Below are 26636 nucleotides of genomic sequence, written 5' to 3' on the forward strand. Positions count from 1 at the left end.
CTCCACCTGCAGCTCCGACCTGCTGGCTGGGCGTACGGCCCTTTGAAAAGTGAGATGAATAGTGTTAATAAGCCGAGGGGAGCTGTGTGCATCACTCAGCTCCAGTCTGGTCTGCTGCAATAAAACACACTGTCTATCTGAGTGATTACCCTCATCTGTCTTAGTGGGACCAGAACAAATCAGCCGACAAGGAAGCACAAAGGATTTAGACTCAAAGAGAAAGTTCAAATATTGGCTTCAACATGATGTTTGAGTGAATAAAATGCACAGCAGTTTCAGAATGAGAATTGTATTTATTTATTTTCATATGAGCCCTTTTCATAATTTGGAAGGATCCATAGAAAGTAGATCAAACCAAGAGCAATGCCAAGTCTCAAACTTTAAAAGAGGCTCAACCATCAGAGGAAGATCTGATCAACTCAGAGGACAAACGGCATAAAACAAAACACTAACTTGACATTTATACAGTAAGAAATGAGCAGTTGAATATTAACCACTAGTAGATCTCCTCCCTGTTCCCTCCAGAGTTTGTTTTGTGTCGTCATTGGTGAAGGATGTGAAGCGGGTCTGGCGCTAAGCGCTGCCCGCGCCGCTCTCCAGCACCGTCTCCACCATCTTGGGAACAAACACTTCCAGGAAGTGAAAGAAGTCATGAAAAACCCCCGCCTTGTCACTTCCTGGCTCCACATTCAGCAGCAGCCTGGTGTTTTCCGTCCCACCCACCGTCTGGGGGCAGACCTTGAACTCCAAGGGGTCCTTTAGCTCCGGCTCTTTGTCGGCGATGGACGCTGTGACCTGGGACTCCAGCTCCAGGCAGCTGCCCTCAGGTCTGCTGTCCGGACCTTTCACCAGCTCCCGTCTCACCTTCCGCCTGCCCACCCACACCGCGTGTTTCTGGACACAGACCCAGGGCGGGAAGTCGTCCTTCGCCGTTCTCGCCAATCTCGGCCTTTTGCCAGGAGGCGTCGCTGAGTCGTCGCTGCCGGACGACAGAGGCCTCTTGGCGCCCACGCGCTGAGGGCTGCCATCGCTGTGAGACTCCACGCTCTGGGTGCTGTCGTCAAGCGTGGTCTCCATCTCCTCCGCCCCGGATGCAGTGGAAGCCTCCAGCTCACACCTGAGGACGGTCTTCAGAACCACCTCCACGGCAGAGCAGACCTTCCTGGACCACAGCAGCCTGAAACCGTCTCCTGCCGAGTGCAGCTCCCCGCGGAGCCCCTCTGGGAGGGCAGCGGACCTGAAGGGGACGGTGATGACGAGCCGCTCCGGGTTGGCCTGCTGGACGTGGCCTAGCGGGGCCAGCAGGCGGGCCAGGCCCCACGACTTGCCCTTGGCGCTCTTGTTCTGGTAGCGCAGGCTGCGGCAGAACTTGTCGGCCTCCTGGCACGCCTTCTGGAAGCTGTGCAGCGAGCGCTCGTTCACGTTCCCCGCCACGTTGTGGGAGAGCTCGAAGGGGTCCAACAGGTTCAGGGGGCCCAGCTTAGGCTCGGAGGGTGGCCCCTCCGGCGGTACTTCGCCGTCTTTAGTCTGCGACAGGAAGTCGGTGATTGGAAGCGCGCTGCCCTGCCTGAGGGAAATGACGCTGCTGGGAAAATCAAACTGTGCGTAGAAGGAGAAGAAGCCGGCGAGCAGAGAACCTGGGAGGAGGACAAGTCAAACATCCAAGAGTCACGAGAGGAAGTGAAACCCTGATTTATTTTGAACAAGTAAAATGTCAGAGGAAAAATAAAATAAATGAGAAGAAAATATGTATCATTTTTGTTTGATAATATTAATCAAACAAAAAAAACCCTTCAATATCCAATGTGAAGAAGACAAAGCTTGTTCCATCCGAACCTCAACTGATTCATCCAAATTGACAACTTCTGACTTTTAGGTATTTTTTTCCTTTGAATTATTGAGTTCAAACCTCAGACAGAATTTGTATGATGTTTATGTGTCTTCACAATGCTTTATCAACATATTAAAATTATCCATCCATCCATCCATCCATCTTCTTCCGCTTATCCGAGGTCGGGTCGCGGGGGTAGCAGCTTCAGAAGGGAGGCCCAGACTTCCCTCTCCCCGGCCACTTCTTCCAGCTCTTCCGGGGGAATCCCGAGGCGTTCCCAGGCCAGCCGAGAGACATAGTCCCTCCAGCGTGTCCTGGGTCTTCCCCGGGGCCTCCTCCCGGTGGGACGTGCCCGGAACACCTCACCAGGGAGGCGTCCAGGAGGCATCTTGACCAGATGCCCAAGCCACCTCAACTGGCTCCTCTCGATGTGAAGGAGCAGCGGCTCTACTCTGAGTCCCTCCCGGATGACTGAGCTTCTCACCCTATCTCTAAGGGCCCAGCCACCCTACGGAGAAAACCCATTTCGGCCGCTTGTATCCGCGATCTCGTTCTTTCGGTCATGACCCAAAGCTCATGACCATAGATGAGGGTGGGAACGTAGATCGACCGGTAAATCGAGAGCTTCGCTTTTTGGCTCAGCTCTCTCTTCACCACGACGGACCGGTACAGCGCCCGCTTGACAGCAGACGCTGCGCCAATCCGCCTGTCGATCTCCCGTTCCCTTCTTCCCCCATTCGTGAACAAGATCCCGAGATACTTAAACTCCTCCACTTGGGGCAGGACACCCCCCCTGACCCGGAGAAGGCACTCTACCCTTTTCCGGCTCAAGACCATGGCCTCGGATTTGGAGGCACTGATCCCCATCCCGGCCGCTTCACACTCGGCTGCGAACCGCTCCAGCGAGAGCTGCAGATCACGATCTGATGAAGCCAAAAGGACCACATCGTCTGCGAAAAGCAGAGATGAGATCCTAAGGCCACCAAATTGGATCCCCTCAACACCTTGGCTGCGCCTAGAAATTCTGTCCATAAAAGTGATGAACAGAATCGGTGACAAAGGGCAGCCCTGGCGGAGTCCAACTCTCACCGGAAACGAGCCCGACTTACTGCCGGCAATGCGGACCAGACTCTGACACCGGTCATACAGGGACCTGACAGCCCGTATCAAAGGGCCCGGTACCCCATACTCCCGGAGAACCCCCCACAGGGCTCCCCGAGGGACACGGTCGAACGCCTTCTCCAAGTCCACAAAACACATGTAGACTGGTTGGGCGAACTCCCATGCACCCTCCAGGACCCTGCCGAGGGTGTAGAGCTGGTCCAGTGTTCCACGACCAGGACGAAAACCACACTGCTCTTCCTGAATCCGAGGTTCGACTATCCGACGGACCCTCCTCTCCAGGACCCCTGAATAGACCTTGCCAGGGAGGCTTAAGAGTGTGACCCCTCTATAATTGGAGCACACCCTCCGGTCCCCCTTTTTGAACAGGGGGACCACTACCCCAGTCTGCCAATCCAGGGGAACTGCCCCCGATGTCCATGCGATATTGCAGAGTCGCGTCAACCAACACAACCCTACAACATCCAGAGCCTTAAGGAACTCCGGGCGGATCTCATCCACCCCCGGGGCCTTGCCACCGAGGAGCTTTTTAACCACCTCGGCGACCTCGCCCCCAGAGATTGGAGAGCCCAACCCAGAGTCCCCAGGCTCCGCTTCCTCAGTGGAAGGCATGTTGGTGGGATTGAGGAGGTCTTCGAAGTACTCTGCCCACCGACCCACAACGTCCTGAGTAGAGGTCAGCAGCACACCATCCCCACTATAAACAGTGTTTGTGCTGCACCGCTTCCCCCCCCTGAGACGCCGGATGGTGGACCAGAATCGCCTCGAAGCCGTGCGGAAGTCTTTCTCCATGGCCTCTCCAAACTCCTCCCACGTCCGAGTTTTTGCCTCAGCAACCGCCCGAGCCGCATGTCGCTTCGCCCGCCGGTACCCATCAGCTGCTTCCGGAGTCCCACAGGCCAAAAAGGCCCGATAGGACTCCTTCTTCAGCCTGACGGCATCCCTCACCGAAGGTGTCCACCAACGGGTTCGAGGGTTGCCGCCGCGACAGGCACTGACAACCTTGCGGCCACAGCTCCGATCGGCCGCCTCGACAATGGAGGCACGGAACACGGTCCACTCAGACTCCATGTTCCCCACCTCCCCCGGGACGTGTTCGAAGTTTTGCCGGAGATGGGAGTTAAAGCTCCGTCTCACAGGGGATTCTGCCAGACGTTCCCAGCAGACCCTCACAACACGTTTGGGCCTGCCAGGTCTGACCGGCTTTCGCCCCCACCACCGGAGCCAACTCACCACCAGGTAGTGGTCAGTGGACAGCTCCGCACCTCTCTTCACCCGAGTGTCCAAGACATACGGCCGCAGATCCGATGAAACGATGACAAAGTCGATCATCGAACTGCGGCCTAGGGTGTCCTGGTGCCAAGTGCACATATGGACACCCTTATGCTTGAACATGGTGTTCGTTATGGACAATCCATGGCGAGCACAGAAGTCCAGCAACAGAACACCGCTCGAGTACAGGTCGGGCGGGCCGTTCCTCCCAACCACGCCCCTCCAGGTCTCACTGTCGTTGCCCACGTGAGCGTTGAAGTCCCCCAGAAGAACAAGGGAGTCCCCAGGAGGAGCACTCTCCAGTACCCCCTCTAAGGACTCCAAAAAGGGTGGGTAATCTGAACTGTCGTTCGGCCCGTAAGCACAAACGACAGTCAGAACCCGTCCCCCCACCCGTAGGCGGAGGGATGCTACCCTCTCGCTCACCGGGGTGAACCCCAACGTACAGGCGCCGAGATGGGGAGCAACAAGTATGCCCACTCCTGCCCGACGTCTCTCTCCCTGGGCAACTCCAGAGTGGAAGTATGTCCAGCCCCTCTCAAGGAGACTGGTTCCAGAACCAGAGCCATGCGTCGAGGTGAGACCGACTATTTCTAGCCGGAACCTCTCAACCTCACGCACTAGCTCCGGCTCCTTCCCCATCAGAGAGGTGACATTCCACGTCCCAAGAGCCAGTTTCTGCAACCGAGGATCGGACCGCCAGGGTCCCCTCCCTTGGCCGCCACCCATCACACAGTGCACCCGACCCCTTTGGCCCCTCCCACGGGTGGTGGGCCCATGGGAGGGGGGGCCCATGTTTCCTCTTCGGGCTGAGCCCGGCCGGGCTCCATGGGTAAAAGCCAGGCCACCAGACGCTCGCCATCGTGCCCCCCCTCCAGGCCTGGCTCCAGAGTGGGGCCCCGGTGACCCGCGTCCGGGCGAGGGAACACCAAGTCCAATGTTTTTACTCATCATTGGGGTCTTCAGGCTGCACTTTGTCTGGTCCCTCACCTAGGACCTGTCTGCCTTGGGTGACCCTACCAGGGGCATGAAGCCCCAGACAGCATAGCTCCTAGGATCATTGGGGCACTCAAACCCCTCCACCACGATAAGGTGGCAGCCCATGGAGGAGTATTAAAATTATTTATTTAAAAATAAATAAAAAATAAAAAAATGCAAAGAACCAAAAAAATTATCATTTGAGAGCAAATCAAAACAAAATGGAGAAAAATTGAGAAACCAAGATATAAAAATAAAACAAAATTTCAAGACGGAATCTGAAACCATAGTATTGATCTTATAATATTGATCTGAAACTCATACCAGCTTGGTGTCAATACACCATGTTCCAAATTATTATGCAAGTGATATTTTCTCATATTTTCCTAAATGGTCAATGCAAATGATTGTAAGTATAATTTTCAAGTCATGATCTATTACAGTATAAATCAAATTTTACTGAACAAAGCTCCCCATGACAACAGTATTTTTTCCAAAAATAAAAAACTCAAAATGCAAAATGTTCCAAATTATTATGCAGAGCAGATTTTCTAAACATTTTATGGATTATAAAGAACTGCAAACAGTCATTCTTTGAATGTGCAGCATTAAGTGTTCACATGTACTGAAATCAAAAGCTATTTCAATCAAAAACATCATAACAGACTGAGTTACATGTTAACATAGAATCCCTTCTTTGATATCACAGCACAATTCTTGATCCATTGAACTTGTGAGTTTGTGGAAAGTTTCTGCTTGAATTTCTCTGCAGGATGTCAGAAAACCTTCCCAGAGCTGCTGGTTTGATATGAACTGCATTCAGATCTTCTGTTTGAGGAAACTCCAAAGGTTCTCAATAGGGTTGAGGTCAGAGGAGGATAGTGACCACACCATGAGTTTCTCCCCTTTTATGCCCATAGCAGCCAATGACACAGTGGTAATTCCTTGCAGCATGAAATGGTGCATTGTCATGCATGAAGATGATTTTGCTATGTAAGGTACGGCTCTTCTTTTTGAACCATGAAAGAAAGTGATCGGTCAGAAAGTCCACATACTTTGCTGAGGTCACTTTCAGACTTTAATGGACTCTGAAGGGGCCGACCAATGATTCTCTCCTCATGATTTTCCACCACCTCCTTGCTGACGTCACAGCTGTGTTGGGATGTGGTGGCCATCCACCACCAATCCACTACTGCGTCCATCTGGACCATCCAGGGTTGCACAGCAGTCATAAGTGAACAAGTCTGTTTGAAAATTAATCTTCATGTACAGCTTGGCCCACTGCGACCGGTTCTGCTTGTGACCTCTGGTTAGGGGCCCAATAGTAGCTTCATGCACTGCAAGCCTCTGGAGGATCCTCCACCTTGAGGTTCCAGAGGCTCCAGCAGCTTCAAATAACTGTTTGCTGCTTTGTAAGGACATTTTAACAGCTGCTCTCTTAATCCGATGAATTTGTCTAACAGAAGCCTTCCTCATTTTGCCTTTATCTGTACAAACCCATCTTTGTTCTGAATCAGCCACTGTTAGGTAAATTGTATTTATTATTATCAAATATTTGTTGTTTCACGTGCCTTTATAATGTTCTTGTCTTATATGCCTTTATTTGTTTCATCTTAGCATAAAGAAAGTTTCTGTGTTGTAGAATTACTTTGATTCCTTTCTCAGAAGGCCTCTCTGAGGAAGAGCAGAGAAACTGTTTTCAACAACAGTTGAAAACAGTTTCATCCTTGACCTATTAGATAGCTACAAAACTGTCACCATGAAGACGTACAACTTGCTCTCTGTTATCCTGTGTCTAGAACAGAATGATCTAGTGTGTAGATACCATGTGTTTTGTTAGTGACTAGCATTTGCGTTGCAATTATGTGATTGAAGTGGACTTCAGCTCAGCATTTAATACTATACTTCCGCAACGTCTGGTGTCCAAGCTAGCAAACCTTGGGCTCCCATCAGCCACCTGCAGTTGGATCCTGGACTTCCTAACAGGTCGCTCCCAGAGGGTCAGACTGGGCCCCCACACCTCCACTGCTCTGAGCCTGAACACCGGATCGCCACAGGGTTGCGTGCTCAGCCCACTTCTCTACACCCTCTACACTCATGACTGTGTCTCCAAGCACCTCAGCAACAAGATCATAAAGTTTGCAGATGACACGACTGTTGGTCTCATCTCAGGCGGGAAGGGGGAGCTGGAGTACAGGGATGAGCTGTCAGAGTGGTGCAAAGTCAATAACCTGCTCCTCAACACCTCCAAAACAAAGGAGCTGGTGATCGACTTCAGGAAGAACAAAATGGACATCCAGCCTCTCACCATCAGTGGGACCTGTGTGGAGAGGGTCCCAGTGTTCAGGTTTCTGGGCATGGAGTTGGAGGACAAGCTAACCTGGAGCACCAACACCAAGGAGCTGTTGAAGAAAGCACAGCAGAGACTGTACTTTCTGAGAATACTCAAGAAGAACCATCTCCCCTCAGACCTGCTGCAGGCCTTCTATCACTGCTCCATAGAGAGGGTGCTCACGTACAGTCTGTGTGTCTGGTACGGCAGTAGCACATCCGCGGACAAGAAGGCGCTCCAGAGGGTTGTTAGGGCAGCAGAGAGAACCATAGGCTGCCCCCTCCCCACTATGGAACAGATTTACACTTCCAGGCTCCACAAGAAAGTTTTGGACATTTTAAATGACTCTTCACACCCTGGCCATGGCCTCAGGAAGTACAGTCTTTGCTGGGCCTTTTTTATCAGCTCGAAAGTGTTCATGTTCCATGTGAGGTCCTGCTCAATGTGGACCCCCAGGAAACGGCAATCAGCTACCCTCTCCACACACTTTCCCCCAATGGTTAGTGGTGTAATGTCCGTTTTATTCCTCCTGTAATCAATTATGAGTTCTTTTTGTCTTTGAGTTGTTACTTGGTCCTTCGAGAGCTGGAGACCAATATACCGGAAGGATTCTTGCAGGCATGGTGGACCCCAGTACAGATTGTGCGCACGGCAAGTTTCCTAGTGGAAACTTATCAGATCCTGTTCAAGGGCTGGAGCTCGACCTGCCTGCTGGGATCTGACTGTTGACGGTGCTCCAGGGAAAGACAACGGGGGTGAGTGATTCTTGTTTAAAAGTGGCTAGTGACTGAAGGTCATTGCGCGCACAGAAAACCCTGTCAATTCTGGACTCTAACAGGTAAAAATATTGCACCAAATCTGTGGAGGACGGCGGAGTCCTCGCGCAAAATCCCGTGGTTAGGTGGACGGAGCCTGGAGCCTTCCTGCTCTGGGAGATGGGGCCCGACGAGCAGAGTCCTGCAAGAACAGTTCCGCGACAAAAAAAAAAAAAAAAAAAAAGTGTGTGATTGTGCGAGTGATTGGAGGTAGAAATACCATTTGGTATTTTACCTCATATAAAACAGTAGGATTGTAACCAGCAAACCTCTTGAGGATGCAGAGGTAAGAACCCCCACTCGAAAGAGTTGAAGCGTGGGTTACCTCAACAGGTTGTTTCAATTGCTGGCCTACTGAACAGAACCCCAGTTTTTAGGACTCCCTAGGCGTCGACAAACTGGGCCAAATTTCATAAAAAATGGGGAAAGGGATAAGTAAAAATAAGCCAACAGACAGTTTAAGATCAAATGACTGGAAATATGTCGAAAAACAGGATCCGGGTAAAATAAAACATTTAGATAAATGGATAACAAACTATAACTATGACGGCCGTCTAAAAAAAACAAAGTCAAATCCAAAGAAAATGTGCAAAGAAGGGTATGACAATGTAGATTTTTGGTTAGAATTAGCACTAAAAAGGGAAGATGGGGAAAAGAAATCTAAAAAAAAAAAAGTGTGGAACAGCTTAAAGACAAACATTTGATGTTCTACAGCACCAAGGATAACGAACTTTACAACTGTAAGGTGAAATGTTTTGGGTAAATGGGGTAATCTTGAAGGTTTCAATCATGCTGAAAATAAATTATTCTGTTTGTTTTGAAACTTTTCTTTTAAGAATAAGGGCATGGATCTTTGACGAAATAAAATAATCCTGAAAACAAAATAGAAAGAAGGAAAGAGGTCTTTGAACTATTAAGTTTTGCAAATAAGCTGAAACTTAAGGGTTTTTCTGATTGAAGAAATTTGTTTTAAAATCTCTAAGTGTTGATAATTATAGTTAAACAGTAGTGTTTTGTGGATCGTTAAAGTATTTGCTCCATTTCAATTGAATATTTAAATTACAGTTTCATTCTGAGAAAAAGAAGTGAATCTACATGTTATTGAAATTGGTGACAAGTTTCTGCAGCAGGAAATTATTAACGATTAGGTCCTAACATGAGCTTGAGAGATATCCTTTTAGAAAGTGCACATGTTAATTAATATAAGATCTTGGAAATTAAAGTTTAAAACGTTAAAACATTTAAAAAATGCTAAAACATTTGGAAAATTCTTGTAGCTTCAGTAAAATTTGATGAACAATTTGAGCAAAAAGAAAAATTATGTGAATAGACTGACAATTTAAGACTGACCACGACTAGACTAAATGTTTCATGCTTTGTTTGTTGTGTTATTGTTGATTTGTGATTACATAATATGAATATGTGTGATTAGAACAGAAAAGAAAATGTAAAAATAAAAATAGCAAACAAACTGTATATAGGAAGTGAGTAATCAAATTATTAACCATTTGATATTTGAAAATATAGTGAATTTGAAATGCAAAGTTCAGTGAAATTTGATACTTTGAGCCATCCTAGTAAATGTAGCTAGTTACTCTGAATTGATTAAAAATTAATAAAAGTAATGTGTTTTCTAGAATGGACTTTAGAAATTTTTAATCTGGGATTAATTGATTAATAATTAAATTAATAAAATTGAGGGAAATTAAGGAATTTGAGAACTTGATTTAATTTTGGAATGGTTCATTTTCATTGAGAAAGTAAGAAGAACCAACTATGGCCATTTGGCAGGAGTTAAAATAGAAGTGTTTTACCTTGAGAAATTTGACGACAATAATAGGTAGCAATTCTTTAGAGGTACAAGGTTAATCGATCAAATAACTAACAGTAGCAGCATTAGAATAAATGAAAGTGGTAGATGTAAACAACCAAACTATTATGCAAATGCGATACAAAGGAATGTGTGATAGTGAAACTCTAACTTAGAAACTCGGCGTTGCTTCCTGGGTTTAATACACTGGAATCTCTATTTTTGAAATGTTTGAGGGGGGAATTGGACATTATTGAAACTTATATATATATATATAAAAAAATGTATGTATGAAGAAGATCTTAAAAATGTCCCCCCCTCTGGTTTGGATAGATGAAGCAGAAGAGGCCCTTTGTAGAATAAAGCAGGCCCTTGTATCAAGTACTGCACTGGCTCCACCAAACTAAAAAAAAAACAAAAAACCTTTTGTTCAGATGGTAGATTGTAAAGGTCATTTTATGACTTCGGTACTGGTTCAACAACATGGTGATAAAATGAGACCAATAACATATTTCTCTTCTAAACTAGATAGTGTGGCGTGCGCCTTGCCTCGCTGTGTGAGAGCTGTCATTCTATGGCAGTAGAAGTTAGTGCTCCTATAGTTCTGTCCCATCCATTAACATTAAAAGTACCACATGTGGTCTCAGCACTACTATTGCAGACAAATATGACATTCTTATCACCTGCCAGGCATCTCTCATGTATGTCCACTCTCTTATCTCAACCCCATCTAACTATTGAAAGACGAACTGTTTTAAATCCTACAACATTGTTACCTCTCCCCCAGGCTCATCCAGTATATTGTCAACAAAACATTTTTAATTTTAGCAGTTATCTCAACCCCATCTAACTATTGAAAGACGAACTGTATTAAATCCTGCAACATTGTTACCTCTCCCCCAGGCTCATCCAGTATATTGTCAGCAAAAAAAATGTAATTTTAGCAGTTATCCATACAAATAACTGTATGTAAAATCTGTAAGATCTGTAAGATCTGTTTGTAAAATTAGATCTTATTTTAACCAGTTCCTGGAATCATGTTTGCAGATCTTGACTAAGTCCTGTTTTCCACTCTCGGGCTTCAACTTGAAGTGTTTCTGTTATATAATTGTTTAGTTTTTGTTTTTTTTTCCCCATTCTGTCTCATCCTGATGTAATGATTATTGTTTGAGGTATTTTAGGCTGCACCTACCAGCTATCGCAGATGTTCCCACATATGTACATAAACACCTGGTTCAGACCAGCTAAAGCTTGTTTGTAGGATGGGAGAAGGACTTTTTATGAATGTTTACAAATGACTACTAGAAATGGCTTTTTTGAGGTTTTCTTTGTGTTTTTAGACAGTTTCCTAACTTATCTCAGAAACAATCAAGTATACGAACAGTTGGGGCGTGCTGTGGTGGCGCAGAGGATTAGCACGCCCCACGTTTGGAGGCCTTAGTCCTCGACGCGGACGTTGCGGGTTCGACTCCTGGTTCCGACGACCTTTGCCGCATGTCTTCCCCCCTCTCCTCACCCTCCTTCCTGTCTGCCTACTGTCGAAAAAAAATACGAGCCACTAGCGCCGCAAAAACTCTTCGGAGAAAAAAAAAAAAAAAGTATACGAACAGTCAAAACTTTTGTATGCTCTTTTCTAAGCTAAAACTAAAGTTTAAAGTGCTTTCCTCTGCCTTTTGAGTTGTGATCATGTACTTAGTCCATCTGTGCATTTATCTGTAGTTTTGTTGCATATTGTTTTTGTTTTTCTCATTTCTTGATGTTTCGCAGATATGAAGGGCTACAAACTCATTACAAGAATTTTTAAGGGTTATTTATGAGGCATATGTAGCGATAAGTGAAGTACTGCCGTGGAATGAAGGCACAACAACCTCACAATATGTAAAGGGTAGTGTGAGAAACACTGACCATCACTATTTACTTGATACATTTAGTGTAGTGCCGTATGACAAGGTATGAAAACGTTAGATATTTAACGAAAACTGAAGCGTTATCATCGTACTGTGAAGAGATTTGTGGCTGTCAGATTTAAACACCTACTGAGACAGATTTAACAAACACAAGAAAGACAAGAGAGTTAGATTCTTTTGTACTCGCGAGGAGAACAGCCAGAGATGTTTTCAGTCACACATCTCTTCCGTTCTGAAAACATATGTGTCCGTTCTCCCTTTTTATTGCTGTTAGGATCCCTGTTACAGAGAGCGTCTCAAAGGGGTGGGGAAAACACTTCAATCACATAATTGCAACGCAAATGCTAGTCACTAACAAAACACTTGGTATCTACACACTAGATCATTCTGTTCTAGACACAGGATAACACAGAGCAAGTTGTACGTCTTCATGGCGACAGTTTTGTAGCTATCTAACAGGTCAAGGATGCAGAGCTTTCTGCTGAGCGATAACCTGTTGAAAGGTTATCGCTATCGGTTGTCTCTACTCTTCCTCAGAGAGGCCTTCTGAGAAAGGAATCAAAGTAATTCTACAACACGGAAACATTCTTTATGCTAAGATGAAACAAATAAAGGCGTATAAGACAAGAACATTATAAAGGTACATGAAACAACAAATATTTGATAATAATAAATACAATTTACCTAACATTCCCTCCTGTTTATCACATATTTGTTCCAATTCTCATATCCCTCCAAAACAGCCACTTCAAACGATTTCCAGCCAGGAGTTCATTTTTAGGAACGCAAATATGCTTACACTCAAGGATCGTATTCAGTCCACAGGTTAGGATCTGGATACAGGTCAGGAGAATCCTCATCAGAGTATTCTTTGTCAGTCTCAGGATCTTTGACTAACAAAGGATACATCTGTGCCATCCGGTCCTCCATGGGTGAAATTGCTGTGGTAATGAGACGGTTAAACAAGGAATGCAGACAAGGAATACAACAACATCCACACAAGGTTAGAATGGCAGCAAAGACTGCAATTGATACTAAGACAGAGGACACAAGGGTTCGGTACTTTCCAAAAACATCCATCCATGCATCCCACATGGAAGTATTCACTCCAGAGAGTTCTTTCATTTTGCCATTAAGGGTACGGAGACCTGAAATGGCCTTCGTCAGGCTCCCATCAGCTGCTGTGTTGTTTGACATAAATGTGCAGCACCTTTCTCCAAAGATGGCACACACACCCCCTTTTTCAGCTAGCAGCATGTCAAGAGCTATGCGGTTTTGGAAAGCCATTATTGAGGTAGTGGCCAGCTGCTCATGAACCGCCTTGAAACCAGCCTGTGTCCAGTTGCCCAGTTTTTGTATGTTGTAATGGATGTAATTAATTCTGTCTGCGTTTTTGTTCACCGTACACCACCAAACATCTGCAGAGAAACAGGGCTAAAGTCATTGTTTACAGTGATTACAGTAGTACACATGGTGTCTGAAAAATGTCCCAATCTTTTCCCAGACCCTGTTATATTTACACATGAGAAGTTACCCGGAGCTATCTTTTTAGAAAAAAAGGTTTCCTTTCATCTGCTGCTGTAAGGGGAAATATTGAATCATAAATCACACAGGTGCTATTAGGTTTAGTTTTAGTCATTACTTCTAATAGACATTGTTTTGTGATGGTTGCTGGAGTCACACGAAGGAGAGGCCTTGGTTCCATACATACTACACAATACCACAGTCGTTCCCTGATGACAACACAACATAAAAACAAAAACAACATATTTATTCGCCATTTCACTAAGTGTGCAAGCTTGTTCAGCTCCTAAAGACACTACCGGGTTGTGGACAATCTTCGCCAGTTTTGAGACGACTAAACTATTTGGTTTAGCCCCCTGTGTACGCTGGCCCTGTAGGTCGGTGAGCGTCCCAAACTGCTTTTTCTACTTTTGAAATGAAATGACCTTTTTACAGTGTGTCAAATGCACCCAACCTGACCTTTCTGCTATTTTTAAAGCAGTGGGGTGTAGTCAGCAACACCTGACTACAAAAAGTTTTTTTTATTTATTTTTTATTTTATTTTTTGCTGAGATTATGAACATGTTAGCATAAAAGTGCATCAAACCTAAACTATCAAAATGTTATTTAAGAAATTTAACGGAAAAGTGAAACTCCTAAGATTTAAAACAGTAAAAGTGTTAATTTTGATGATTCTTTACAGCTGCTAAAGACCCAAATTTTAGCTTCTCAGAAAATTAAAATATTAAAGACCAAAGAAAAAGGATTTTGAATAGAAATTTTACCACAGCAAAATAATCTGGCTCTTCATTGAGAGCTGTATGCAAGCATATTACAGAAAGGTGAGTGGAAGGAAAACTGTTGATTTAATGTTCCAATAGAATTTGGCACACTGTCTAAAGTACTGTCTAAACCCTTGTTTAAAGACCATTTTATCTCAGTATGTTTAGTAAGTAAACTTTCCAGATTTATTGTCAAGAGGATGATGAAAGTATGTCTGGGAGACCCAAATAGCCAATCAAGATCGAGTGCATAAACTGGACAGTACCTGGGCATTTTTGGTTGGCCAGTAGTATAAATTCCTTTGTTTTTTATTGGTCTTGTAGTCTATTGCAAACACAAAATTAGTATCTGAGAAAGTACATTTTGAGTTTTTCTTTGCCATCACTCAGCTACAATTATTAAACAATTTGTCTCTATAAAAAATTTAAAAGACATTCTAATTTACTGAGATGTATCTTTATTGTGACCCAATTAATCAATTGTCTGATGGATTTTAAATGATTAATTCTGTCAATTAACCTTTAACATGTTTTCTTGAACCAAAAGGTCAGAACTTAAGGAGAACAACAAATCAGTATCAACAAAAAAAACCTCGTCGAGTATTTCTGTGATTAAATTTTAAACAACCCAACCCCTCTGACAACATAACAAGTCTGAATATGGCCATTTTATGAATACACACATAATTAGGTCCTTTATGTGTGTATTCATAAAATGGCCATATTCAGACTTGTTATGTTGTCAGAGGGGTTGGGTTGTTTAAAATTTAATCACAGAAATACTCGACGAGGTTTTTTTTGTTGATACTGATTTGTTGTTCTCCTTAAGTTCTGACCTTTTGGTTCAAGAAAACATGTTAAAGGTTAATTGACAGAATTAATCATTTAAAATCCATCAGACAATTGATTAATTGGGTCACAATAAAGATACATCTCAGTAAATTAGAATGTCTTTTAAATTTTTTATAGAGACAAATTGTTTAATAATTGTAGCTGAGTGATGGCAAAGAAAAACTCAAAATGTACTTTCTCAGATACTAATTTTGTGTTTGCAATAGACTACAAGACCAATAAAAAACAAAGGAATTTATACTACTGGCCAACCAAAAATGCCCAGGTACTGTCCAGTTTATGCACTCGATCTTGATTGGCTATTTGGGTCTCCCAGACATACTTTCATCATCCTCTTGACAATAAATCTGGAAAGTTTACTTACTAAACATACTGAGATAAAATGGTCTTTAAACAAGGGTTTAGACAGTACTTTAGACAGTGTGCCAAATTCTATTGGAACATTAAATCAACAGTTTTCCTTCCACTCACCTTTCTGTAATATGCTTGCATACAGCTCTCAATGAAGAGCCAGATTATTTTGCTGTGGTAAAATTTCTATTCAAAATCCTTTTTCTTTGGTCTTTAATATTTTAATTTTCTGAGAAGCTAAAATTTGGGTCTTTAGCAGCTGTAAAGAATCATCAAAATTAACACTTTTACTGTTTTAAATCTTAGGAGTTTCACTTTTCCGTTAAATTTCTTAAATAACATTTTGATAGTTTAGGTTTGATGCACTTTTATGCTAACATGTTCATAATCTCAGCAAAAAATAAAATAAAAAATAAATAAAAAAAACTTTTTGTAGTCAGGTGTTGCTGACTACACCCCACTGCTTTAAAAATAGCAGAAAGGTCAGGTTGGGTGCATTTGACACACTGTAAAAAGGTCATTTCATTTCAAAAGTAGAAAAAGCAGTTTGGGACGCTCACCGACCTACAGGGCCAGCGTACACAGGGGGCTAAACCAAATAGTTTAGTCGTCTCAAAACTGGCGAAGATTGTCCACAACCCGGTAGTGTCTTTAGGAGCTGAACAAGCTTGCACACTTAGTGAAATGGCGAATAAATATGTTGTTTTTGTTTTTATGTTGTGTTGTCATCAGGGAACGACTGTGGTATTGTGTAGTATGTATGGAACCAAGGCCTCTCCTTCGTGTGACTCCAGCAACCATCACAAAACAATGTCTATTAGAAGTAATGACTAAAACTAAACCTAATAGCACCTGTGTGATTTATGATTCAATATTTCCCCTTACAGCAGCAGATGAAAGGAAACCTTTTTTTCTAAAAAGATAGCTCCGGGTAACTTCTCATGTGTAAATATAACAGGGTCTGGGAAAAGATTGGGACATTTTTCAGACACCATGTGTACTACTGTAATCACTGTAAACAATGACTTTAGCCCTGTTTCTCTGCAGATGTTTGGTGGTGTACGGTGAACAAAAACGCAGACAGAATTAATTACATCCATTACAACATACAAAAACTGGGCAACTGGACACAGGCTGGTTTCAAGGCGGTTCATGAGCAGCTGGCCACTACCTCAATAATGGCTTTCCAAAACCGCATAGCTCTTGACATGCTGCTAGCTGAAAAAGGGGGTGTGTGTGCCATCTTTGGAGAAAGGTGCTGCACATTTATGTCAAACAACACAGCAGCTGATGGGAGCCTGACGAAGGCCATTTCAGGTCTCCGTACCCTTAATGGCAAAATGAAAGAACTCTCTGGAGTGAATACTTCCATGTGGGATGCATGGATGGATGTTTTTGGAAAGTACCGAACCCTTGTGTCCTCTGTCTTAGTATCAATTGCAGTCTTTGCTGCCATTCTAACCTTGTGTGGATGTTGTTGTATTCCTTGTCTGCATTCCTTGTTTAACCGTCTCATTACCACAGCAATTTCACCCATGGAGGACCGGATGGCACAGATGTATCCTTTGTTAGTCAAAGATCCTGAGACTGACAAAGAATACTCTGATGAGGATTCTCCTGACCTGTATCCAGATCCTAACCTGTGGACTGAATACGATCCTTGAGTGTAAGCATATTTGCGTTCCTAAAAATGAACTCCTGGCTGGAAATCGTTTGAAGTGGCTGTTTTGGAGGGATATGAGAATTGGAACAAATATGTGATAAACAGGAGGGAATGTTAGGTAAATTGTATTTATTATTATCAAATATTTGTTGTTTCATGTACCTTTATAATGTTCTTGTCTTATACGCCTTTATTTGTTTCATCTTAGCATAAAGAATGTTTCCGTGTTGTAGAATTACTTTGATTCCTTTCTCAGAAGGCCTCTCTGAGGAAGAGTAGAGACAACCGATAGCGATAACCTTTCAACAGGTTATCGCTCAGCAGAAAGCTCTGCATCCTTGACCTGTTAGATAGCTACAAAACTGTCGCCATGAAGACGTACAACTTGCTCTGTGTTATCCTGTGTCTAGAACAGAATGATCTAGTGTGTAGATACCAAGTGTTTTGTTAGTGACTAGCATTTGCGTTGCAATTATGTGATTGAAGTGTTTTCCCCACCCCTTTGAGACGCTCTCTGTAACAGGGATCCTAACAGCAATAAAAAGGGAGAACGGACACATATGTTTTCAGAACGGAAGAGATGTGTGACTGAAAACATCTCTGGCTGTTCTCCTCGCGAGTACAAAAGAATCTAACTCTCTTGTCTTTCTTGTGTTTGTTAAATCTGTCTCAGTAGGTGTTTAAATCTGACAGCCACAAATCTCTTCACAGTACGATGATAACGCTTCAGTTTTCGTTAAATATCTAACGTTTTCATACCTTGTCATACGGCACTACACTATCTGATGATTTTCGTCAGCAGAGATTCTTTCTCTTTCCCATATTGATTGAAACCTGTGGCCTGTTTAATAATGTGGAACATCCTTCTTAAGTAGATTCCCTTTAATTGAGCTCATCAGACAAACTAATCAACCAGCTCTCTGAAATTAATTATAGTGATTCAAAGAGCCCTGACACACAATACCATCTAGAAATTTAATAGCACAACAAAAAATGTAATCTTTATGACACTTAAATCCAATTTGCATAATAATTTGGAACACAGTGTAGTTTTGGATTGATCTGGCAAACTCCACCACAAAACTAAAACCTCACTGGGAAGTGGAAGGAAAATGGTTACTGGCTCTCAGTTCTCAAACCAAAAATCTGAAAAGTGTGGTGTGTTCTCTTTCCATTTTCAGATGTAGTTTTTTTTTTTTTTTTTTACCCAGTTTTATTAGTGGAAAAAACAATCAACTGTCTCTTAACTCCCTGTAAGACTTGGTGTGAAGACAAAAACAGCAGTAAATATTTGAATAAGGAAATGAATTGTGTTTGGTTCATGAGGACTCACACAGGTCCTGAGTGTTCTGGCTGGGCTGCACTGCGATGGGCTGACTGGGGAAGGTGCAGTTCCAGCCATCGATCACACACTCCTCCTCCTCACCTGCAAAACATGAACATATGAACAAGAGTAAGGTTCCTAATATTTTTTTTGCTGTTTTTACATTAGAAAGTAATTCATTTCATAGCTAGAGACAGAAGTCAGCTCAGATCCTGAGGAAACCTCACATTGGAGTTCAAATTAGAGACGGCAGCTGAACGGTGTTCCACAAAACTTTCTAAAGGAACAAACATGGTGGAAAACCATATCTGATCACTGGTGGCTTCAACATGAAGGTGAAAAGATTGAACAGGTTAGAGCTGGATTTATATCCTACATTAAAATTCATTCATTAAGATCAAGAAGAGACATTGGATTCAATGCTTATGTAACACTAAACGGTTTTTATGTGTACGTATGTAAGTGTCTTTCTGTGTGCCGTTCTGGTGCAGTGTTATCAAATACATTTTTATTTCAGTACATTTATGTTTCTGTTTGAAATTAAGCGTTTCAAGTCAATTCAGCGCTGGTCTTCTGTATCGGATCAGACGATGCTGGATCTCAGATATGTGTATTGGTATCGGAAGTGAAAGAAATGTGTCGTCCCCTGATTCTCCCAGCAGAGCTACGGCTCTGTGCAGCTCCTCCAGAGTCACCAGGTCTCCCTCAGCTCTGACTGATGCTCTGGGTTTAGAACATGTACCGCCTGGGTAACAAGCCTCTCTTCTCTTAATGGGCAGAATGAATTTCACAGCAGCAAATGATTTACATGATTGTGCAGTTGAGAGTCTGATCTTGTATTTCTCATGAATCATGTGTTTTAATGTTTTCATTTTGACAAAATGAAACAGCCGACGTGGTTTTACGACCGACTAATGTTCTCATGTTAATCAGTGTTTCTTCTCCCTTTAATAAAATAAGAGCACTCTGAGCTTTCTGCACATGCAGGCCCGGTGTCGGTGAACCGAGGCAGCACCTACAGGCCATGTCTCTGAGCTGGTCCACTGTGGGCAGCACCGGCGGCCGGCAGTTCTGCAGGAAGAAGATGACCAGCAGCGTCAGGGCGTAGTTGTTGAGGAGCGGGCCGGCGCCGCTGGGGTTATCTGCAGGCGACAAACTGCTATCAGGAAACAACCAGACACTTTACACCATCAGATCAGAGCTGACACCAAAATGTCACGGGCAATCGATTAGCAAAATAATCTTCAGCTAATTTAGTAATCGATTAATCGTTAATTGGAAAAAACAAACTAAAAAAAAAAAAGGCCATTTGATGAAACGACAACACAGAGCAGTAATTAAGCCAAGACTGCTCAATCTGTTTTAAACATCAGGATATTATGTTCTGTGGAAGTGAGGACACTGTAAGATATGCTGGTTTTTTTTTTCCTCTCAACATCATGGATCTGACTGAACCTGCTGCAGCCACTGCAATATGAGATGACTCACAGCGCAGCGTCTCCCTATGAGCAACATCCAGCCGTTTTTACCCAGCATGCTGTGCGTAAACCAATAAAAGCCGTGTGAGCGAGCAGCCAGCTGCTTTATGGGTTCAAATCTGAACTGATGCTGAGCTTCATCAACTCTCTCTATTTATTCACATTTTTTTCTCTTATATCACTTTTATTAAGCTGCACAATGAAGCTTATAAAGAAACTGAAATATATAAATTTTAATTATGTCACTGTGGACAGTGAAGCTGATCAATGCATGTTCATAGCTTTGATTGGTTTAAGTCTTGGTTTTTCCTGGGTTGTTCTAGAATATGCTAACCAAATTCCCTCAGAAGGAAGAACACTTGGAAATCCAACAGGAAGATGATCCTAAACACTCTGGAACTAGTCTAAACACACCCTGGAACTAGTCTAAACACACTCTGGAACTAATCTAAACTAGTCTAAACAAACCCTGGAACTAGTCTAAACAAACCCTGGAACTAGTCTAAACACACTCTGGAACTAGTCTAAACACACTCTGGAACTAGTCTAAACACACTCTGGAACTAGTCTAAACAAACCCTGGAACTAGTCTAAACACACCCTGGAACTAGTCTAAACACACCCTGGAACTAGTCTAAACACACTCTGGAACTAATCTAAACTAGTCTAAACAAACCCTGGAACTAGTCTAAACACACCCTGGAACTAGTCTAAACAAACCCTGGAACTAGTCTAAACACACTCTGGAACTAGTCTAAACACACCCTGGAACTAGTCTAAACACACTCTGGAACTAATCTAAACTAGTCTAAACAAACCCTGGAACTAGTCTAAACACACTCTGGAACTAGTCTAAACACACCCTGGAACTAGTCTAAACACACTCTGGAACTAATCTAAACTAGTCTAAACACACCCTGGAACTAGTCTAAACACACTCTGGAACTAATCTAAACTAGTCTAAACAAACCCTGGAACTAGTCTAAACACACCCTGGAACTAGTCTAAACACACTCTGGAACTAATCTAAACTAGTCTAAACAAACCCTGGAACTAGTCTAAACACACCCTGGAACTAGTCTAAACACACTCTGGAACTAATCTAAACTAGTCTAAACAAACCCTGGAACTAGTCTAAACACACTCTGGAACTAGTCTAAACACACCCTGGAACTAGTCTTGGAGTGAATAAAGCAGACTAATGTTAATCTGGAATGGCCGAGACATGAAGTCAGCTGAAACTTTACAAACTATGTTGAAAAGATGAAACAAGTTGAAATAAACTGAACTGGTTCTGCTGATGAGAACGGTCAAGTATGGAGCCAGGATTATTCCAGAACCTTTTGGCTGCAGGAAGAGGCGAGGTCCAGGTGCAACTCGGTGCAGTATTTATTAGAGTTGCACCGATTGCAGTTTTCAAACCGATCTTTAAAAAGCCTGACCAGCTGATTCCTATTTTGACTGATTTTTTTTTGTTCATTTGCCAGTACTGACCAACTGATATCACCCAAAATTAAGGAACTCAGTAGATTTATCGCTGCATCTGCAGTGTTTATATTTGAGGCTGTATGTATATTTCTGACCGTGCGCTGATTAGAGAAAATGCATCACGTATTAAAACTGCTTAAGCAAAAATATTGTGCATTAAAGAAATTGAAGTCTTATGTCGCTTTACCTTTTCACACTTTAAAATAAGTAAGTAAAATTTTCATATTTATACAGTTTTCATGCCTATGAGGAATATATTTATACATCTGACTGGAACTGCAGCCATAATGTGAAAATAAATAAATAAATAATAATAATAATAAAACAGCCCAATCAAACTAATAGAACTGGAGTTCAACAATCGGTTTTGATGTTGGGAAAACTTCATTGTAACACACGATAATTTCCTATGATTATTGGGTCTTTTGTAAATTGCCAGCGCTGATCAAAGCGATTGCTTTCAGACGGCCATTTTGGGTCAAAGCTGCAGCTTTACATGTCATCAGGCTCGCCTGACTACTCTGATGAAAGGCCCGGCGGCGGCGGCGGCGCCGGCCTCCAGTTCAAAGAGAGCTGGCGCAGAGCGAAGGTAATTAGTGCTCTTCAGGTGAAGAACGGCTTTAATAAGATTTCATTTAGGTTTACTGACCCAACACAAAAGCAGCTGTAATTTTGATTTCTTTATTCTTTGCCGAAGCTTAAGTAAAAAAAAAAAAAAAAGAAGGTAAAATAAATTAATAAGAAATAAAGTGAAAGATAAATGAGTTTAGAGGAATTGTTAGGGAGGAATGTGTGGTTCTACTGACACCTGCTGGTCAGAGACTGGAATAACAACCTAAGTGAACATGCAATACTTGACATTTATAAATGGAAAATCTAAAGATGCCATCCCCATCTACAGTAACTCTTTTAAATGTATATGAGTTACAACATTTCATCTCCCTCTGGGATCAATAAAGTCTTTTGGAATTTAATTGGAATCCTACCAGCTATCTGCTTCTGCTTGGCCCAGTATCGGACGGTGAACACCAGAGGCCTCAGCCTCTCCTCCAGCCCCGACAGCAGCTGCAGGAAGCGGGTGTTCCTCACACCAAGTCTGCCCAACAGAGACCAGAGGGAAAAGCAAAACATACAGAAAAATGCATTGATTAAAAAACAAAACCCAACAAAAAACCCCCAACATATTCTTCACCAACCTGTTGTTCAGCGTGATGTCTCCGTGCAGGTTGAGCTCGCGGTGATGGTACTTGACGACGGGGAGGCGAGCGGTGCTGACCACATGGACTTTGTGCACGCTGGGGACGCAGCGCTTCAGAATGGTGGCCACGAGCTCCAAGACCTCGGCTGCAGACGCCGCGGACAGATCGATGTCGGACAGGATGGAGTCCTCTGAGCGGCCGTCGTCCGACACGCCTTCGCCTGCCTGGAGGGAGGAGGAGAGCAAAGATTCACCTCGACCCATTCAGGGCAACATCTGGACAGGTCGAGGTGAGGGTGAGAGCATCAGACCTGCTCTGTGGAGGTCTTAGCCCGTGCTTGGAACGTCTTGGTGTTTTCCAGGTCCAGGAACAGGTCCAAGTCGCACGAGTGAATGCCGAAAGTGTTGACGGATGAACCAAAGAGCAAAATCTGACTGTCTGTAACCCGCAGGAATGTTGAAAATAGACATTAAACATCATGAAAAGTGAACATCTCTCATGCTAGGGTCATGCAGGAGACAGTCACCTGGAAAGAATTCAACAAAGACCTCCTGCAGGAGTTGGACCACCAACACTCTGGCCTTCTTTTCATTCTCTCCCAGCTGGAGTCGCTCCACCAGCAGCTTCATCTGGGCATCCACCTGGGACGAAGCACAGGGTAGACCAAAGCTGCGTCAGTAACAATCAACCATGCACAATTTTACTACATTAAACAGCTTCCAGACTTTGACTCGAATCCAATGGAGTCAGATAAACGTTAGAACACTGGCAGATTTTATTCACCTTGAGATTTTCTACATTTCATCACAATACTACACAACTTTAATTTAGAAGGACAGACAGAAGAGACAAGCTAACACAGGATTAGCTCAATGTTTTCCTGGTTTAAAACAACTGTAGTTTTTTGTTTGTTTTCTTGTAACATAATTATTTACTATTTAATTACTAATTATTATTTTTATTTCTTTCAGCTTGCAGTGGTGGGTAATGGCAGAGATCATTTTTAGCTTGGCTTTGAAAACGTTTAGCGCCCTAAGCTTCCCATGAATTCATTTTTTCAAATAAACTCTGTAGTGATAATTTACTTGGTTGTCTTGTGAACTTGTGATCGGTGTCGAGGTTTTGGTTATCGACTGCGTTTATATTCATGCTCTTATTTTGAATTTGGTGAAGTCTGTTTAGGAGGCAGGTCCGTTTCCTCTTTCTTCCCCCATAACTTTATTTAAAACAAGAAGCATACAAGAAAGACAGAAAACACAGACAGGATTATTGAACATGTAAATTATAATGTCAAATGTAATCTTTCAAGAGCAGATGTAATTTGAATTGAAGTTAGCGGTTTAGCATTAGCTTTCAATAAATACTGTGTTGATGCAGCGCTTTAGCAGAACTAACATATTAGCCAGCAGTGACCACCATGCTCAACTTGCCATTCTAGGAACTGCATTGTTTCATTTGAAAGATTGAAATTGTTCAACACAGAAAAATGCATCGTGATCATTTTTTTCGGCCACATTGCCCGACTCTACTGCTAACCTAGCAAGACATGGTGGATAAACCGACAGGCTAGACAGGGCGAGCGTTAATCAGGGATGTGGAGGAGCTGCAGAGATCAAGTGAGAATAAAATTAAACTTCTTGACTAATTACAAAAAAAGAAAGGCCGCGTGTGGTGACAGTAAATATGGTGTGGCAGCATTATGCTATTTTCCAGCTGTGACAGAAAAGCAAGACATCAACATCATATGAAGTATGTGCTCCAGCAAAACGAGTCTGGTATGAAGTGGAGGTTTACCGAAGAAAGCTGACACAGCTCAGGCTTGAGCCGGTCAAAGATCTGCTGGAGGCTCTGAGGATCGTTCTTCTTCTTGGGAATCAGTTTGAACTCCTTCTTTTCCCGAGGTTTAACCCGCAGCTTCAGGCCTTTGAGTCGGTGCTCGACGCAGGCCAGAGTCGCCTGGATGCTCTCTGTCTCACAGAACTGAACGATGGCATACACCCCCTGGCAAAGGAACAGTTCAGCATCTCATCAGTCGCTCTGAAGAAGTTCTAATAAACGTCACAAAAACAAAAGCTGCACACTGCGACCGGCCGAAGCGGACCGACCTTGTCCTTATCCACGATGACGTCAGAGATGGCCCCAAACTGCTCAAAGTACTCGGTCAGGTCGGTCGAGGAGATCTGTGGTTTGATGCCGCTGACGAACACGCTGTGCTCCTCGTGGCTCTTCCTGGTGGAGCGGACGGCGCTCAGCGTCTGGTGCTTCCGCCCCTTCACATGCTGCTCCACACTCGGCACTGGATAGTCATTTAAAAAAAAAAAAAGAAGAAGAAAAAAATCAACTATTAGACAGACCAGATAACTACGTTTGAGTAACAGAACATGTCTGATACTTGTAAAAATGTATTACCTGTTTGGTGTAATGTGAACTACAGGACTACAATTTAATCCCATTTTTATTTTTCCAATTTTGTAGAAATAGATTTTTTTAAATTCATTAGTGTTACATGAAGAAATAAACGTGACAAACAATTTTGACAAATCCTTAATTTTTCTGGTTTATCTTCAAAAACATTGGTGGGTTTTAAGCCAAGAGGCTCCAAATGATATTTTGCTAAACTACAACTCCTACATAGTCATTATGTTTTGTTTTGCTTTATAATAAAACTTTTAAAAATCAGTTCCATGTAGTGAACCTGGCGGTCACACTTCCTCCTCCATGCCCAGTGCAGGGACCATTATTTTTCAATGTGCTAAAACTCAGCAAGATGAAACAAACATTTCAAACAGATTTATTTTGCACATATTTTTTTTTAGTGTCAAATCAATTTACTGAAAATCCAACAAATCAGAACAAGAGAGAGAACAACAAAGGTTACAGTTGTAGCCTCTGTCCTGGGTCCTCTCAGTGTTTTGGTTATCCCTATTGTTTGTGCACCTTTTTCCAACAGTTTCTCCTTCCACCCAACTTTCCATTAATATGTTTGGATCCAACACAATTTGTCTTACTTCCTCTGTGTAAATTGCATTGTCTGCTGCACAACAACAACATTGTTGATTGATTGTTTGAACCAAAACGTGATCATTTCAATCATAGCTTCGACTCGTGGGCTTAAATGTTATCTTTGAACTGCTGCCACCACATCATAGTTGTCCACTAGACTGCCTGTTCACATAAATACATATATTTCCAATAAAATTAAAACGCGTTAAGACCTGAAGCTGAACTTTTTAACCAAACAGGCGCGTGCCCCGGTTAGCTTATGTTACTCACAGTTCGGTAAGTTGACGTTACACAGTTTGCAGCAGAACCCTCTGGGTGTCGTTTGTATATCGCTGTCTGAAGACATGGCGGCCAGTATTTATCTAAAAATTGATGGAAACACCTAAACACTTCAGTCTCGGATAGTTTGAGGGCAGCTACCCTTACTGCGCCATGGTCAAATCTCCCTCCAGCGCCAGGTCTTCGTTTGTGTTCAGTCCGCCAGCAAAATCTGTTCGGGTGTGACAATGTTTTCCTGACAAGGTTCCTACCACGCAAAAGCGATTTCAAGTCGGTTGGTTGTAGCAGTATATAACAATGAACTATAGGAACTATTCAAACCTGTGGCTTAAATTTGTATTATTACAACCAATCAGTGTTTAATAACTATAACTTCACTACCAGAGATTTCATCAAGCAATCTGAATTTCGTTCAACAAAACTCAGTGTTGCGTAGTTTAAAATTATATATTTATTATGGAGAATCAAAATTAAACTGTTGGTACAAATGTATTTTTTCCATGAATTTAAGGGTCTGCACACTAATAAACACCAGACCATAGTGTCGGTATGCTGACATATTCCAAGTGTGGCCAGATTAAGTCTGTTTGGAGCCTAATGCTAAAGGCACAAAATAATTCTGGAAACACAGCTAAGATTAATCAGAA

At 43.0% G+C, this 26636-nt stretch overlaps 1 protein-coding gene across 1 annotated transcript; it reads right to left on the reverse strand.

The window, feature by feature from the left end:
- Positions 1-273: 273 nt before the first annotated feature.
- On the reverse strand, positions 274-26207 carry tut1 (terminal uridylyl transferase 1, U6 snRNA-specific). Its single transcript, XM_028028005.1, has 10 exons — positions 25981-26207; positions 24813-25003; positions 24502-24708; positions 23234-23348; positions 23018-23145; positions 22705-22931; positions 22495-22604; positions 19562-19684; positions 18552-18644; positions 274-1637 (listed from the first exon to the last, which is right to left on the reverse strand). Exons 1-10 carry the CDS (start codon positions 26054-26056, stop codon positions 574-576), a joined length of 2334 nt encoding a protein of 777 aa, XP_027883806.1. The 5' UTR covers positions 26057-26207; the 3' UTR covers positions 274-573.
- Positions 26208-26636: the final 429 nt, after the last annotated feature.

The sequence above is a fragment of the Xiphophorus couchianus genome, chromosome 9, assembly GCF_001444195.1.
Source record: "Xiphophorus couchianus chromosome 9, X_couchianus-1.0, whole genome shotgun sequence".
Taxonomy (NCBI): domain Eukaryota; kingdom Metazoa; phylum Chordata; class Actinopteri; order Cyprinodontiformes; family Poeciliidae; genus Xiphophorus; species Xiphophorus couchianus.

Excerpts from the sequence above, each read along its gene's own strand:
- tut1 (XM_028028005.1), bottom strand. The coding sequence starts at position 26,056 with ATGTCTTCAGACAGCGATATACAAACGACACCCAGAGGGTTCTGCTGC. Across the intron at positions 25,004-25,980 it reads TAACGTCAACTTACCGAACT|TGCCGAGTGTGGAGCAGCAT; the intron begins GTGAGTAACATA and ends ATGACTATCCAG. Across the intron at positions 24,709-24,812 it reads TCATCGTGGATAAGGACAAG|GGGGTGTATGCCATCGTTCA; the intron begins GTCGGTCCGCTT and ends TTCCTTTGCCAG.